At 44.5% G+C, this 17,187-nt stretch overlaps 1 protein-coding gene across 2 annotated transcripts in view; it reads right to left on the reverse strand.

Moving 5' to 3' along the window:
• DGKI (diacylglycerol kinase iota) overlaps window positions 1-17,187 on the reverse strand; it is a 515,206-nt gene that overhangs the window by 289,636 nt on the left and 208,383 nt on the right. For both annotated transcript variants that reach the window (XM_061414831.1, XM_061414832.1), the window contains exon 3: window positions 17,075-17,170. In XM_061414831.1, the coding sequence (XP_061270815.1) occupies window positions 17,075-17,170 (96 nt within the window). The remainder of the gene's footprint in view (window positions 1-17,074; window positions 17,171-17,187) is intronic.

Consider the following 17,187-nt stretch of genomic DNA (forward strand, 5'->3'; position numbering starts at 1 on the left):
CAGTAATTCTAAACCTCCTCACCCTTCCCACCTCATAAGAATCATGGTGAAAAAGAGAAGCTGAGTGCTGGGAGTCAGGTGAAGGAGAAACAGCAAGTAGGGCGAGAAGAATTTTATCCTCACTTCTGCACCCGAAGCTCTGTTTACAGGGAGGCACTCTGATGGAAAAGGGAGACGGGGCGATTGGGCCCCGTCTTCATCCCTTCTTCATCTCCAAAGGTGGAGGTAAAGGAAACCTCCTAAGCCTTTGGAGGGTCAGGAATCCGGCAAACCTTTAGTGGGGACTGCCTCTATGGGCAAGGCAAACAAGAACACTGCTGCTGTCTAATCCTAGGTAAATGGAAAACAAGAGTTCTTTGATTTATTTAAAAACCTAATTAGAAGAAATGACAAGCATCCTTGGCAAGTGCTACTCCTCTGGGGCGTCTAGGATGCAATCTGCAAATTGGTATCAGGGAAAAAAGAAGACTGACATTATCTGGAGGCTCCATTACTGTGGCTTCAGGGCCAAAGCAAAGGCTTCATGGCCACTTGCGAGGGAGCCTGTCTTTCTCAGATAGAAAGACAGGACATTTTGGACAAATCAAGAGGGTAGGTAGCTGAAGTACCAGCACACCCCTATTGTGGCCTCTCTTACTTGGCAGGATTGCTACTTTGATGGCAGGATTTCACTAGCCTGGACCTGGGAGCAGAAAGGCCACATGTCAGGACAAGTCTGTGCCCAGGGAGAGTCTCCGAGCCCCCTCTCTCTCTCAAGAGTCTCCTGGAGGGAGACCTCGCTCGGTGTGACAGGGTGCCAGCCCTCGCCCTGGGCACCACTGCGCATGTTGGAGAGTCCAGGCCTTCATGTGTCAGGGCGCCACCTGTTTGCACCTGTGTCCTCTGGAGAGGGCTCAGTGAGGGGGCTGGAGCCCTCTGAGACACACCCCATCACCACCGTCTGAGATACTAAAGATGCCAGAAGCGCCTCAGAATATATGAAAGCAAAAGGAGCAAGACCAACAGGAGGCTGGGTCAGGGATCAGATAAACCGTAACAGAAGTACTCATTCAACGCTCACACACACACCCGTACACCTAAATCTGCGGTTCACTGGAATCAGGGCGGTTGGAGGTGTCTGACATAGTGAACTCTGCATGTTGCTGAAACACGGAGTGCTAAGCAGGAAGTGAAGCAAAGGAAGCTTCTGTCCTTCCTGGGAGAAGCTGGCGAGCCACTTGAGACAAGGAGGACTCGAGACGAAGCTTATTAACAGGAGAAGGCCCTGCGTGGCTAAATGCTAAATGAACAGCTCGGACAATAAAGGCTATCATTTAGAGCAGAGGCTGAAGCAGTAAAAAGCACCTCACAGGAAAAAAGAAAAAAAAACCACATACACAATTCTTTAACTGGCCTTAAAAGATATATAAATATTTGAAAAATTGAAGACACTGTCGCAGGAAGAAGATCCAGAGTCTCTTTACACAGTAGGCACTGATGCCTCCTAAGAGGAACAGATCCGGTTTCTGCGTGTCCAGTGGGGCCCCGAGCCAGGGGCTCACAGGTGTCCATTTGCGTGAGTCATGGGGCATCGCATTTCATGGTGGAGTGTGGAGGCTTCTGTGTGTGTTGGGCAGGCGATCAGGTGGAGGGCCACAAAGGCAAAGAGCAGGAACGCTGTCTGTGGGTCACGAGGAACTCAAAGAGAAATAGCAGAGCAAAACCATTCCCGAGAGGCCCAGGGTTAAAAGGATAAGGTTACAAGGAGATGGGGAGAGTCCCCTGTGTTTCCATACTGTTCTAATCCAACACCAGGAAACACTGCCTGATCCATAATAGGAGCTCAAGAGATGTTCTGGAAGGGAGGGAGAGAGGAATGGAGGGGAGAAGAATGGGCTTGCAGACCAGGCCTTTCTCCTAACATAAGCCCCCAGACTAACCTCAGGCTGGAGAACTGGTGGCTTTGGAATGATGAGAGAAACCTCCTCCCCCTCCAAGGCACAGGCATTCTCAGGGTAGGCAACCCCAAAAGGAGAGAGAAAGTGGGACCTAGCGGTGTTTGAGGGACAGAAGACCTTTATAAATCTTAGAGGGAAAATGGGGTGCATAGGCTTCATGGGGAGGACAGCTGAACAAATTTTGTGACCACAAATGGTGTCTTTGAGGGAGTTTCAGAGACATCAGACAAGAACGGTATCTTGCCAAAGGCTGAAAGTGAAAGTATTAGTCGCTTAGTCATGTCCAACTCTTTGCAACCCCACGGACTGAAGCTCATGACGGTAGCCTGCCAGGATCCTCTGTCCTGGGAATTCTCCAGGCCAGAGTACCTGAGTGGGTAGCCTTCTCCAGGGGATTCCCTTCTTCAGGGGATCTGCCAGAGACCCAGGGATCAAACTCAGGTCTCCATTGCAGGCAAAGCAACCATACTCTAATTTTAAATGGTGGTTTTTAAGTAATGAGAGTTCATAGTGAAAATCCACATATTAGGCAATGAGGGCCTGAATTGGAATGATAAAGAATGGAGCAGAAGTAAAAGCAGAAAAGCCAGAGTGATGAACCACTGAGAGAGTGGGGCCCTCTTTCCATCTCACGCAGGTCTCCCGAAAGGAGGCCTCAGCCTGGGCTTTATGTCTTTCAGGAGCAGACCAGCCCCGGATGGCTGCACTCCAAGTCCATGGTCAGCTTGCTGCTGTGCGCGCAGCAGCTGACTACATGCCCTTGTCTCTCGTGCCCTGTTATGGTAGGGACTGCCTCTGAAGTACTGCAATAGAACTCACTGAATGCGCTCTTCAAACAGTAGAGTTTGTTCTGTACTAAGGCACACATTATCTGAAGCACTTTGCATATGAAAGTGTTTATGTTTCCAGAGACACCTCCCCTGAGGAACCACAGATAAGCCTGTAAATCTCGGGTAGGCAGGACCCATCGGAGCTAAGACACAGAAGGGCCTGCTCCACAGCGCCCTAGAGACACAGAGAATAGGAGAAAAGTGCCATTGTTTGGACACGCATACATTTTTTTATTTCCCCAACAGCTAGTGCATTTTGTATTTTTCATGTGAAGAGAAAGAAAACCAAACTCTTAGAGCAGGAAGCCAAAGGGAAAGGAGCTGAGTATGAAGAACCACATGGAAAAAATGAGACTGCCACCTGGAAACCTTACCTCTTCCAGAAAAGCAGCCAATCAGGGCTCACGGGAGGAACAATTTGGGAAGAACCAAATTACTAGCTAGCGAGTTAATTCAAAGCTAAAGTTGATGGCTGGTTATCAATTGAAGCCTCACTGTGTTTTGACTATTGGATTAGGATTGGAACAAGTCGTGGTCAGAACAGCACAGGCACATTTTGGTTTTGTTTCTTTAAATAGTTATTTGGCTGTGCCAGGTCTTAGCTGTAGAAAGTGGGATCTCTGATCTTAGTTGTGGCAGGCAGGATCTTTAGTTGCGGCATGTAGGATCTAGTTCCCTGACCAGGGAGCAAACCTGGGTCCCCTGCGGTGGGAGTGTGGAATCTTAGTCACTGGACTAAGGAAGTCGCTAGGTTCATTTTAAGAGGGGAAAAAGGTACATGTCCCTATCTCAATAGTTCACCCTTACAGTGAAACTCCTGGTGGCTCAGGCAGTAAAGAATCTGCCTGCAATGCAGGAGACACAGAGTGGAACCTTGGTCCAGCAAGATCCCCTAGAGAAGGAAATGGCAACCCACTCCACTATTCTTACCTGGGTAATTTCATGGACAGAGAAGTCTGGTGGGCCCAGTCCATGGGGTTGCAAAAGAGTTGGACATGACTTAGGGACTCAACTCAACAGTGAAATTTCTACCAAATCAGTCTCTTTAAGAGTGATTTAAAAGTGGCTTATGCTAGAGAATTTAGTTTGTTTTTTGTTTGTTTGTTTTTAAATGAGAAGAAAGTGATAGGCACAGGCTTCTCTAATGGGCTTTAATAAAAAACTGCCACGTGACTCTTAGGAGAAGTCTACGTCCTGGAATTTGATTGGGTAACTGGTATACACATCTACTACCTTTTGTACAACTACATAAAATTCAGGTCCAGTTACTGAGACATAAACCAAACATAGATTGCAGCTGCTACTTATGAAACGGATGAAGAATGGCCTGCTAAGTTTGTATTGGCTGGTGCAAGTTTAATGGAAACATACCAACACACGGTTGCCCCCAGAACCAGGCTGATGATGCTCTGGGTGCCCCTCATTGACTGGTCGAAGACTGGTGTTCCTTCTACCAGCTTTGCATGGCCATCATGCATGAAAAAGGGACTTCTGACTAATGAACTCCAAGAAATCATCAAAAATCCATAATTCTATTCCTGATTCTCATTTTACCCAAGGAGACACCATATTTCCATGACTACTATTATTGACTGTCTATGCACTGTTACTCTCATCTCTTGTTTTGCTGTGTATTTTCTTCTGCCTGCTTGTCTTTGCCTCATTTCTTTTTTACCATTTGTTTCCTCTGTGCCTCTCAGCTTTGATGTTAGCAGGTTCTAACAGTGGCTGGTCAATAGCTTTAAGTTTATCACGTGTTATCTTTCTGCTTTGGTTCTTCTCAGATGCTTTTATGGCTGTTCCCTGCTCAATATTTGTACTCTCTTCAAAGTTATCTCAGATCAAAGCTGCCATGTATCTTTCTGTAGATTGAAGTGCTTCTGTATGTACACAAAAATGTATATAAATACGATTACAAGTATACAGGCACTAATAAGTAGATACGCAACTAGAAAACACAAACACATGTGTACTCACTAGTTTCCATCAGTTAGGTGTGAGTTGGACATGTTACAGAAGTCACAGTAGAGACAACAGGAAATGGTGTTTCAATGTTCTCTTAATTGTCTTGCTCTAAGGTAGTGTATCGGGCTTCCCTGGTAGCTCAGAGGTTAAAGCGTCCGCCTACAATGCGGGAGACCTGGGTTCGATCCCTGGGTTGGGAAGATTCCCCTGGAGAAGGAAATGGCAACCCACTCCAGTATTCTTGCCTGGAGAATCCCATGGACAGAGGAGCCTGGCGGGCTACAGTCCAAGGGGTCGCAAAGAGTCAGATATGACTGAGTGACTTCACTTTCACTTTCAAGGTAGTGTATCAAGGGCAAAGCAGAGATCTGAAGCTTAACATAAACTAGGAAACAGCAACCACAGTTTGCCTTTTAATATTTGCCAGCCTGATAGCACCATATATGCCATCTTACTTGCAGCATGATTCCTAATACATTCGCATTATCAGTTCACTCCCTGGAAATACACGGAATTTTTTTTTTTCTTCTAAAGTTCACAGCACAAGATCTCTAAACAATAATCTAGAGACATTTACTTTAATCCATAAGATTGCATCTACTTAAAAAGCCATATCAAACTGTGGTAAATTACCTCTCCCTTCACTGTCATTTCCAACATCCCAAGCTGCTGAGGACATAATGAAGACAAAGTCTTTCAGTCAGTCTAGGCCAGAAGACCACCATTTCAATTTCCATTCACCCAAAACTGTATCTCCAATTGGCCATGTGGTTTTCCTTCACATACATACAACTACCGATACCATTTTTCAATAAGGATACCATTATCACAAGAGTACTTACCAGAAGGCTGGCAGTGTGATATACACACCATGTGTCTGAGAGACACAGCTCAGCTCAGCCGCACAATGTGGGTACCATTCACCTGCCTTACAGATAAGCAGCTGAGACCCAAGGAGACTGAGCAACTTGCCCAAGAGACGCTGGCCAGGAGTGGAACTTAGGTCTTTCTGACTCAAAACCATATCCTTCTATTACATCGTACTACTTACCTTTCATTTTACTAGTGATGGATTAGGGGAACAAGACTAGTGAAGCTAGGAATCCATTATATTTGACATGATTGCCTTAGATGATCTGTTCTCATGAGAATCCCAAGGAGATGATTAATGACAACCTACCATGACGCCCTGTGCCAAGAATGGTCAATAGCAGTCTCTATCTTCCAGGAGAATCAAATAAGAAGGGCACAACATAGGCAAAACTGGACTTAAAACCCTGCAATACCTGTAGAAGTGAGTGTGGCATCTCCCCGTGAAGAGCCTTAAAAATAAGGCAAAAATTCAAACATCTTGGATTCTAAGTATAATGATACTTAAATGGCAGGGCTGATCTGGGGATTGATGTCTGTGTGTGTCTTCCAACAATCTCATCATTGAACTCATTCATTCATTCTGTGAAAAAGGGTAGGGTAAGCACTCAGTGCTACCCGGTTCTCAGTGCTGAGGATCCAGGCAGAGTCCCGTGCTAAATGAAGCTTATGCTTTAATGGAGGACACAGACATGAGTAAGACGTGATGCTGTTACAAAGACGAGAAAGTGATGAGTACTGTGAAAGATCTGGAGACTGGAGAAAGGGCTCAGCTGGGCTGGTTGTTTCACCCTCTTTTATTCAGTGCAAGAGAGGAGATGATGATGGGGCCCTGAAGTTAATACCTGGACACCCAGGGTATCCAATACTCTGGCACTGCCTGCTTGGTTTCAGTTTCTGACAACCCCCTGAAACCACTTTTACTTGAGGAATAACAATCAAAATAACCAATTTTTATTGATCACTTGTAACTGGCCACATCAGGCATTGCTGCATATGCTTTATCTCACTGACAGTTCATGGAAACCATAAGCAGTAGGTATTATCCACACTTTAATGTGGCATATCTAGGCCTCAGATATGAAACTGAGGCCTAAAGAGGTTAAAACAATGAAGGACATCACACAACTAGAAAATCCCAAAGACTAGATTTGAAGCTGGGTCACTTGTGGCACCCCACTCCAGTACTCTTGCCTGGAAAATCCCATGGACGGAGGAGCCTGGTAGGCTGCAGTCCATGGGGTTGCTGAAAGTCGGACACAACTGAGCAACTTCACTTTCACTTTTCACTTTCATGCATTGGAGAAGGAAATGGCAACCCACTCCAGTGTTCTTGCCTGGAGAATCCCAGGGACGGGGGAGCCTGGTGGGCTGCCGTCTATGGGGTCGCACAAAGTCGGACACGACTGAAGCGACTTAGCAGCAGCAGCAGCACTTGATTCCAAAGCCTGCATATCTTCTCAAACAAAGACCTCAGAGCAGACTTTGCCAATTCCTTGCATCTTTAAAACACCACCTTCTGCAATCTGTATCTGTCTGGCATATGAGGTAGGAAAAACAAAACCAAAAAAATCTCCTAAAATACAGTCAATGTCACCTTGGGGCCAGTAGTAGTTCTGGGTAACTGCTAATGCGAATAATGCTTCAGCCAAGCCTGGGGCCTCTCAGAAAAAAGAGGGCTGGTTAGAGCCCTGAGGGACACTGAAGGAAGAAAAAGATTTTCTGTACACCTGGGCATTGCCTGGGTGACATGTAAATCCTATGCCAAATCACATGTAAATTATTTCTATTAAGTAACAGAACCATACCAATGTCAAGTAAGAACTGAACTGTGCCACACAGGCTCATAAACCACCCTCCACCACACACACACAAATGCAGCTTCAATCATCATTCAAGTATCATTGCAAAAAAAAAAAAAAAGAAAAGGGTCCAGGTAAGACTCTGCTTCCATTGCAGGCAGCATGGGTTCAATCCCTGGTCAGGGAACCAAAATACCACATGATGCACAGTCAGTTCAGTCACTCAGTCATGTCCGACTCTTTGCGACGCCACGGACTGCAGCACGCCAGGCCTCCCTGTCCATCGCCAACTCCCGGAGCTTACTCAAACTCATGTCCATTGAGTTGGTGATGCCATCCAGCCATCTCATCCTCTATCATCCCCTTCTCCTCCCGCCTTTAATCTTTCCCAGCATCAAGGGCTTTTCCAGTGAGTCAGTTCTTCACATCAGGTGGCCAAAGTATTAGAGCTTCAGCTTCAGTATCAGTCCTTCCAAAGAATATTCAGGACTGATCTCCTTTAGGATGGACTGGTTGGATCTCCTTGCAGTCCAAGGGACTCTCAAGAGTCTTCTCCAACACCACAGTTCAAAAGCATCAATTCTTCAGCACTCAGCTTTCTTTATAGTCCAACTCTCACATCCATACATGACTACTGGAAAAACCATAGCTTTGACTAGATGGACCTTTGTTGGCAAAGTAATGTCTCTGCTTTTTAATATGCTGTCTAGGTTGGTCATAGCTTTTCTTCCAAGGAGTAAGCGTCTTTTAATTTCATGGCTGCAGTCACCATCTGGAGTGATTTTTTGTGTGGCCAAAAAACAAAAATAATTATTGCGGAACAGATGACTACTATTCTTAGAGGCTCAAACTCTAAAAATAAGATGGACAGACACACACACACACACGGCTTAATGGAAGTTTAGAACAAACACAAAAGAATTACATAAAGATACATAAAAGTTATGAATGAAGCCCCAGGGTGGTGATTAAGTATCTCTGAGTTTTCTTTCCTTTTCATGGGAGTAAACTGCCCCAGTGACCACCCCAAAGGGTTGCTGTTACTGACCAATATTGACAAGAGGAAAACTGCACTGCATGGGTATTTCTCAAATAGTTTTCTACTGAATACTGAGATCCTACAAGATGATGACAGGTGTTCTGTGGGGGAAATAATGAGTTTTCAACAATCATCCCATCCCCCGAGCAAACATATAGGAAATCCTCCACACCACTGCCCTTCTTTGGAGGAAATGGCACCCTCCTCCAGTATTCTCGCCTAGAAAATCCTATGGACAGAGGAGCATGGTGAGCTACAGTCCATGGGGTCACAAAAGAGTTGGACATGACTTAGCGACTAAACAAGTGCCCTTTTTAGAGTTTCAGAGTAAGTATTTGATTGTTAAGGGTGTTTAAGCTTATTTGATTACAAGGTTCTTTTTTTTTTTTTTTATCACAAGGCTCTTTTAAGGAATGATATCCCATATTGCTTTTACAGGAGTTCAGTGCTCTCCAGAACATTTTAATTTTTTTTTAAGCACACTGTACAAATAGACAATGGCGCTGCTGATGCCAGGTCACCTAGGAGGGTGACCGAACCCTGTAGCTTCCTGGGCTCCATATCCTATCATTCTCTTTAGTGCATAAAGTGGGCGGGGTCTGTATTATATGCTCCTCGGGTATACAGATAACACTCCATGCGAAATAATTACAGTGATAACGATAGTTGTAATAACAATGACTAATTTTACTAAGGACCTGCCACATGCTGGTCTCAGTTCTGGGTGTGTACCTGGCTGACCTCGTGGAAATTCCCGACCATCTGGCCAGACACATATGGGCAACACCCCTTGCACCCACGGGAACACCCTGCCCTCTTCCTCCACTCACATCCCCTGACTCAGGGGTCAAAAGCAGAGAGTCCATCTGAGCAAATGCTTTTTCAGAATTATTCTGGTTGATGGCTCTGTTCTCTCTGAGTCATCTGCATTCATGAGCTCCCCAGCATCCTCGTGGTGGGAGGCGTCTCTGGCAGAGAGCAGCGGCCTCAGAGGCTCCACAGAGATGGCATCTTCGCACCAGCATCCAAACAGCTTTGCAAGGCTGGCTTGGGCTCCTGAGCCTCGCTGCCACACTCCCAGCTCTCTCTCTGTGAGCCTGCACCCGCCCAGCCAGGCCACCATCTGGAGGTACAGAGCATCAGTCTGCTATGTTGGATGACCAGAGGCGGCAAGCAGGCAGTCCCAGTGCAGTCTGAGGCTCCCGTTCAGTGCGGGTGCTCTGGGGTGTCCACGCCCCAGACCCGAATGCACAGACGGTCAGAGGTCATCAGCCACCTGTGCTGGGGACCAGCTCTCTCTTCTCACTCCCAGCACACAGAGGCATGCAAACCAGCATCTGCACATACTGCTGTCCGGTACCCGCATCTTCCAGAAACGAAACAGACAGGACTGTCACCAGGTTCACCATCTTTTTTCCTTTTTAAAACAAAAAGCTGAAAGTTTCCTTCAAATAGGACAGAGAGCTACTGCCCTTGTATTCTTGGGATCTTCCCAACTCAGGGATCAAACCCAGGTCTCCCGCATTGCAGGTGGATTCAGCACTCTCTGAGCCACCAGGGAAGTCCCTGTTCTTCTTACAAGTTTCTTTCAAAAACCCAGGGATGTAGCCAGCATCCTCGTGAGCAGATGCCGTGGTGCCCAATGACAAGGATGAGGCTTCTGACCAAGAAGAAGATATGGCCTGTGAAATATAGTCCAGAAGGAGTTACTTTGGTTTATAGCAGTCAGTTGGTTCCACCCACGACCTGGGGAGTCTATGCGTACTACCCACAGCAGCAAAATGACAGGGAAAGTGTGAGACTCTCACTGCTGGGGCTAGGCAGAATCCTCCTGAACAGAAGGCTGTGCTGAAACCAAAGTCCAACCAAATTACTGAGTAGCTCATTCAACCAATGATATTGAAGTATAATCAGGGACAGGAGACAAAGAGGGAGGAGGTTAACCTTTATCAACTAATTTAATCCTCCCACCAATTCCGAGAAGCAGATATAACCATCACTGTTTTACAGGGAGACCTGAGACGCAGAGCAGCAGGACAGGGCCAGGATTTCGATCCAGATCTGCTTGTCTCTGCATCCGAGTGGCTCCTCTCTCTCCACTCCCCCTCCTCCCCATCTCACCTGGCCTCCTTAATGCAATTCGTTCATTTCCTAAAACTATATTTGTTTAGTGCCAAACAGTGTTAAGGTCAGGTGTCACAGGCGGGGTTGGCCACTTTTGCCAAAGGCGAACCACCGAACACACGAACAAAATAATAACAAAAGCAAAACAGTACCCATCAGCCCACCCACAGAAAGGAGGTGACATAAGCACATTTAAAAATAGAGAAGATATATCTGGTAACAGCACTCTGAAGTCTGTCAGCTCCTTTTCCCTCTTACCCAACCTACGCAGTCTCCCTCACCTTTCTACCTTCTCTTTTCCCATAGTTCTTGGCTTCTGGCACCTACCTGTCTGTCTGCTCATGTTTCCAGAAAGCCACATACCTGTCAACTGAAATCCTCCAGCAAGCCCGACTTAAATGTACCTGTGCGAGGGCATCTGAGAGCCGTGTGCAGGCACCTGTGTGGCCAGGTGAGGTAACTCACTTTAACAGAATGAATACTGCCTTCACTTCCTAGGGCTGCCCTAGCCAAGTACCATACCCTGGGGAACTGAAAGCAATAGAAATGTGAATTCTCGCACAGTCTGACTCTGAGGTGTTAACAGGGTTGGCATCCTTCTGAAGTTGAATCTGTCCAGACCTCTCTCCTAGCTTCTGGTAGTAGGTGCAGGGCTTGGCTTGCAGCTCTGTCACCCCAGTCTCTGCCTGCACCAGGACGTGGCTTTCTTCCCTGTCTACCCCTGTGTGCCCTCTCCTCTTTTGTAAGGACACTTGTCAAAATGGATGAGGTCCCCACCCTACTGCAGTGTGACCCCATCTTAATTATATCTGCGGCAATCCTATTTCTGAATAAGTCATATCTGGGGGTCGTGGGGGTGAGGACCTCAGCATGTTTGGGGGGTACACAATTGACCCCGTAACAGCTACTATACACCAGACGTGGGTTCCAGGCCACTTCATTTGGTTCTGATACTCTACAAAGTAGATCAGTGGCTCCCACCCACTGTGTGTGACAGAACATAATATCAGCTGTAGAGTTTGTTTTTAAAATACTCACGTCTGGTCCCACTCTCCAGAGATCCTGATGTGGTAGATCCAGGCAGGGAACCAACCATTTTACAAAGTAAAATTAAGAAGCAAAGTTTCAAAAGGAATGACAATGCTTATCCAGGAATAAGAATCACTGGGGTCCATCTTAACAACAATACAATAAATCAGGAAATGGGGGCAAAAAGGAAGTGAAACGCTATGTCCAAAATTCACTCAGTACTTGGATGAAACAAAAGGTTTTCCAACCCAGGTGAGTTTCACTCAGAACCTCCATCCTTTCCACTACCCAGGTGTGAGCATGGTTGTCTACACCCCTACATAGTGACACAGGCAGTATTTTTAGGTGTAAAAATAAGTGTGCACCCTATGTCCTCTGTGGATTCTTAGTGAGTGTCTTTGGGATCAAGTATGTATTTGGCTGAACATCTTTGTATATTCTATCAGCCACACACCAGAATGACTTCTACAGAGTGTCCCTATAAGTCATGATGTTGTCACTTACAATTAACTGTCACCTGTCACTCTCAACTCAGTCTGAAGATTCTAGTACAGGGTACTCATCCCATAAGTATTTGTAGAACAAATGATTAAAGAAACATCCATTTAAGGAAACATCATGAAGTAAAAGTGGTCCTTGCGGGAATTTTTTTTTTAGTTTTTCCCCTCATAATCATGATGGGAAACCATGATCCTTCTGCTCCAATTTCATTACTTCTGCATCCTTTTCTTCTCTCCAGATGAGAAAAAGAAGCTGTTACTAACCTGGGGACTGTCGCTGATTTGGGAACAACTTTAATCCCATTAAATATCTACTCACAGACATTCTACAGTATTAAATGTTGTCACTGGAGGAAATAAGAAAGGAAGAAGTTTAAAGGTAATTTGATTCAGCCCTGAGATTCTGGAGCACATGCTCCGACAACAGTCTTCATGTCGTCTCTGCCTCATCTGCAATGTCCTCCAATATCAGCCCCCCAGGTCCATCCATGTATGGCAGAAGGAGGTCCGAATTTGCAGGATGGCTTTGGTTTTAAATAAATTCTGGCACTGTCCCCATAAGCTGGGGTGACAGTTTCACAGCAGTCAGTTTCACCCTCAAGTCCATCCTGCTTTAGACAATATGGCCAGGCTCCATCAGCACACAGCCATTTTTTACAACATGCACTCTGAGTTTCAGTTGAGAAAACACAGACAGACACCCCCATCCATCCTGATTTCCATTCTTACCTAACACGTGCCCTTTGCTGTGTTCATGGTGTCTCGTGACTGTCTCCTCCCTCGTACAAAGCATCTTCCTGCCTTTCAGTCTGCCCATGTTCCTCCCCCTGCCTGAAAAGTTCTCCTTCCCCACTCTACTTATGTAAGTCTAACCCATCTTTCAATACTGCCTTCAAGCCCCATTTCCATGAAGCCTCCTCTGTCTACTCAGCCCACACTGATTCCTCCTTTCTCTTAACTTCCACCCGTGACATTTGCTTTGCTAAATTAGGGTATGGAGTGAAAAGCACCTCTTCAGTGATGGATTCACTCCTCCACCATGCTCTGCCTGGACTTTGTTTAGAAGCCTGCAGGTAGCACCTGGTTATGGTAATTTGATACTAAACCCGACAGGTTGGCTTTCTTCAAAGGTGGTTCTTTAAAAGAAATGAGAATACATAATTTGATTACACATGCTTTTATTTTTTTCCCTTTCAAAACTGTTGCTCAATTCTAAGAGAGCTGCAAATAGAATATTAAACTGGAGCCCCTCTTGGAGATCTCCTCGCCTAACCTCTTATCCAAAGCAGAGGTACACCCCTTGCAGCATCCTTGAAAGATGGCCCCTAACCTACTCATAAACACCCTCTTTGAGCCCATCTCTCCAGGAACCTGTGCTCTTGCTGGTTGTCCTAGCTCTGATTGTTAAAGTTCTTCCTTATAATACAGTATTTGTCAAAGTTAAGTTTGTGGCCCATCTGTACCATAATTATTTGAGGTGCTTGTTGAAAATTGCAGGTTCCCAAGTCTAACTCCAGACACACTGAATCAGCATTTGGAGCAAGGATTTTAAAAAGTAATCTACATTGTTAACAGGTTTCCCAGGTGATGTTTATGATACCAAAGTGTAAGATCCACTCTTAGAGTCAGTGGATTCTATATCTAGAACTTAGCTCTACCTTTCTAACAGTGGAGAGCAAGATACTTCCCCTTTCTTCTCAATGTTCAGTGCAGCGCTATTTACAACAGCCAAGACATTAAATCCATGCAAATGCCTGTTGACAGAGGAATAAAGATGTGGTGCTTATATACAATGGAATATTTGTTGTTGCTGTTTAGTTGTTAAGTCGTGTCTGACTCCTTGCAACCTCAGGGACTGTAGCCCGTTAGGTTCCTCTGTCCATGGGATTTCCCAGGCAAAAATACTGGAGTGGGTTGCCATTTCCTTCTCCAGGGGATCTATCTCCCCAACCCAGGGATTGAACCCAGATCTGCTTAGCAGATGGATTCTTTACCACTGAACCACCTGGGAAGCCCCTACAATGGAATATTACTTAGCCATAAAAAAGAATGAAATAATGCCATTTGCAGCAACATGGATGAACTTAGAGATTGTCATACTAAGTGAAGGAAGTCAGACAGAGGAAGACAAATATACAATATCACTTATACCTGTAATCTAGAAAAAATGATACAAATGAACTTATTTACAAAACAAAAACAGAGTCATAGACTTCAAAAACAAACTCATGGTCACCAAAGGGAAAACATAGTCATGGAAATGAAGACCTTAAGCATCAAACCTTGCAACCTGGAGATTTCATCTATTGGAAAAGACACCTGGAAAGCCCCCTCTCAGATCCCAACAGAAAGAGACATACTTTGCATCTCTGGCAGGAAGTGACACTGCTTTACTATCACCGTAAAGAGGAAGAAAGATTTTTTTTTTTTCTTTACCTGGCAACAGCTCAGCCAATGAAAAACCACTATACTTCAAACTCTCAGATTCCCTCAGCGGACTTTTTGTTTATAATAGCCATCCTAACTTCCCCATCTCTTCTATAGGAGAGTTTCCTCTCCTTCCTTCTACTACAAAGTTTCCTACACTGTCCTGGGTCTTCTCTTTGTCAATGTCCTTCCTAAAATGTGATGCCAAAATGAGGTGGAGAGAGCGAGCTAGGTTTTCTAATGCTTTTCTTATGAATACATATGGACAATTTCAATAATGAGAAAACCAGTTTTGTTCCAAACTAGCCAGTGAGGTAGTATCATTCTGTAAATCTTTGTTAACAGACCCACGATGTTGACTTTTCATCGTTGTTTTAATTTGCGTGCCTTTCTGATTGGTTGTTCCTTTGTAAATTGTCTGCTCTTCTCCTTTGTAGGTTTTTATTTTTTTCCTCTTTTAATTCATTATGTCTGTCTGGCAACTAAGCTGATTCAATGCATTATCTCACCTAATCCTCAAAACAACATTTCCCTTACTTTACAGGTAAAGAAACTGGGCCTCCAAGAACGTGAAATGAGGAAACACAGTTAGATCTTCAGCTTCCTCACCAACTTATGCCTTCATTTAATTAATGTTCTTGGGAGGAGAGATCTTTATCTTCCAGACACTTTGTAAAGTGAGCTAAGAGAGCCAAGTATTTGGGATGCAAGCATAAGGAAGGTTCAAAAGAACATTAGAAATTCTCATAACTCCATTATTTACTTACAGCTCCCTAAAATTTCCTTTTTTTTTTTAAATTACTTTCCTGGCCTGGAGGTAACAGTGACCAATTATAATCAATTAGTGCTATTTACTGAAACAAAGGTTAAGGAGGATGTAGGTACCTGTTCATATTTTTGTCAAGAGAGGTAATATATGGCTGACCCTAAAAGACCATCAGAAAAAGATCAAAGAGTAATCTAGAAATAAGGCAGAACCCCATAAAATTACAGTCTATTTGTTGGCAGCAACATCAGTAGATAACAGTTCAAAAGTACACATGCAGGAAGAATTGGCTTTCATTTTTTCCATTTTCCATTATCAAGACCAGTATTTACGCAATTAACTAAGATCCAAATGCTAATTCATCATTTATAGCATTTTAGTCCAAACAGCTGAGCTTCTCTTGGTTTTGGTTAATTTAATCGAATTCCATGCAATTATACTTTAATTGAAATGCATATGCATAAAGTTGAAATGATGTTTAAATCAACTGAATTTACAACTACATTAAAAAAACTCAAACAACAAAGTACAGATCCAAGTGGGAAACAAAATTAATTTAATCCTACTCCATTTTTCTACCTTGAAGGTGGCCAACACCCAAAGGTCAGGCGTTCTCAACGTCACATAGCCAGTGGTAACACTGAGACTCAAATCCAGGTTTCCTGACTTTGGATTGAGAGCCTGTACAGCTGGATCTCTAACTGATATTTAACTGTTCCACCCTCACTCAAACAAACCTTGGTCCTCCAAACTCTCATAAAGTTTTTCAAACAAAATCTATAAACTAGGTATCAAAACAGCTAATGTAATTTTAAAGATCTTTGTTCCCCAGCTTTGTGATTCCAGGCAGCCTAATAAAAGTCCCTGGGGTCTATATTCTTCCAGAAACTTTGGCAGAAACTCAATTTCTTCCTTCTTCATTATTCACAGAAACATAGTCATTCGCAGTTTCTAGGTTCTACATTTTGCCCCAATCTTTCTTTCACATAATAAACAAGCATAATCAAAAAGAAAAAAATTATTAGGTCAATTATGATGCCAATTTCCCCCAAATAAGAAATAATACATCTTTTCTTTCTCTTTTTTACTACTCTAAGTTTCCCATTACTTTCTTTTTGGAACCATCATTTGAAACCACACAAAAATTTTAAGTTCACTTTCTCAATACTAAAATTTTAGTTCCTCCCAACTTACTGCCTGGCAACCACGCTCTTTTCACAGAACATAAAGAGGATTTAACATTCAAACATTTAAAAGCCACATATACTCTTAATGTAATTGACTGTCGTTCATGTATATATTAATAGTTCCTAGAATTTTATCATCTGGAGACTAGTCTTAATTATTTGTAAGCCTGCACTCACCACTAGACCAAGGTCTGCACTCATCTCCAGCTTTGCCCAAGAGTAGTGCCCTCCACCACACATGCTCCCCTACGTAGGAGAGCCCCCTCCCACAGAGACCCTTCCTCCACACACAGGCCTCTCCCCACAAGACACCCCACCCCCAGACATGAACAAATACCCACCCTGGTTATCATGACAAAGTAGCACCTTGCTCCACAGTTCCACCTGCAGAGTCAAGAAAAACACCTAAAACCATTCAAATGAGCCCTTAAATGCCATGCTAATTTGATAAACCCTGTCGGCTGTCTCACAGGGACAGGCTCTTTCAAACCTCTCCTTGGAAATTCAGGCGAGGTGACCCCAGCTGCCTTCAGATTCAATTACCCACAAGGCTCCCTCCACAAAGGCCAGACCACAGGGGAGCCGGGCGCACACTCACTGCAAATCTGACTTGGCAGCTCTCCTCTCCCAGGTAGCACAGGTCTCCCGAGACGTTGGTCTCCAGCCACAGGTGCTCTCCGTTCACGGCATTTTCCTGGAGGGAAAAGACAC

The sequence above is a fragment of the Bos javanicus genome, chromosome 4, assembly GCF_032452875.1.
Source record: "Bos javanicus breed banteng chromosome 4, ARS-OSU_banteng_1.0, whole genome shotgun sequence".
In the NCBI taxonomy this organism is placed as follows: domain Eukaryota; kingdom Metazoa; phylum Chordata; class Mammalia; order Artiodactyla; family Bovidae; genus Bos; species Bos javanicus.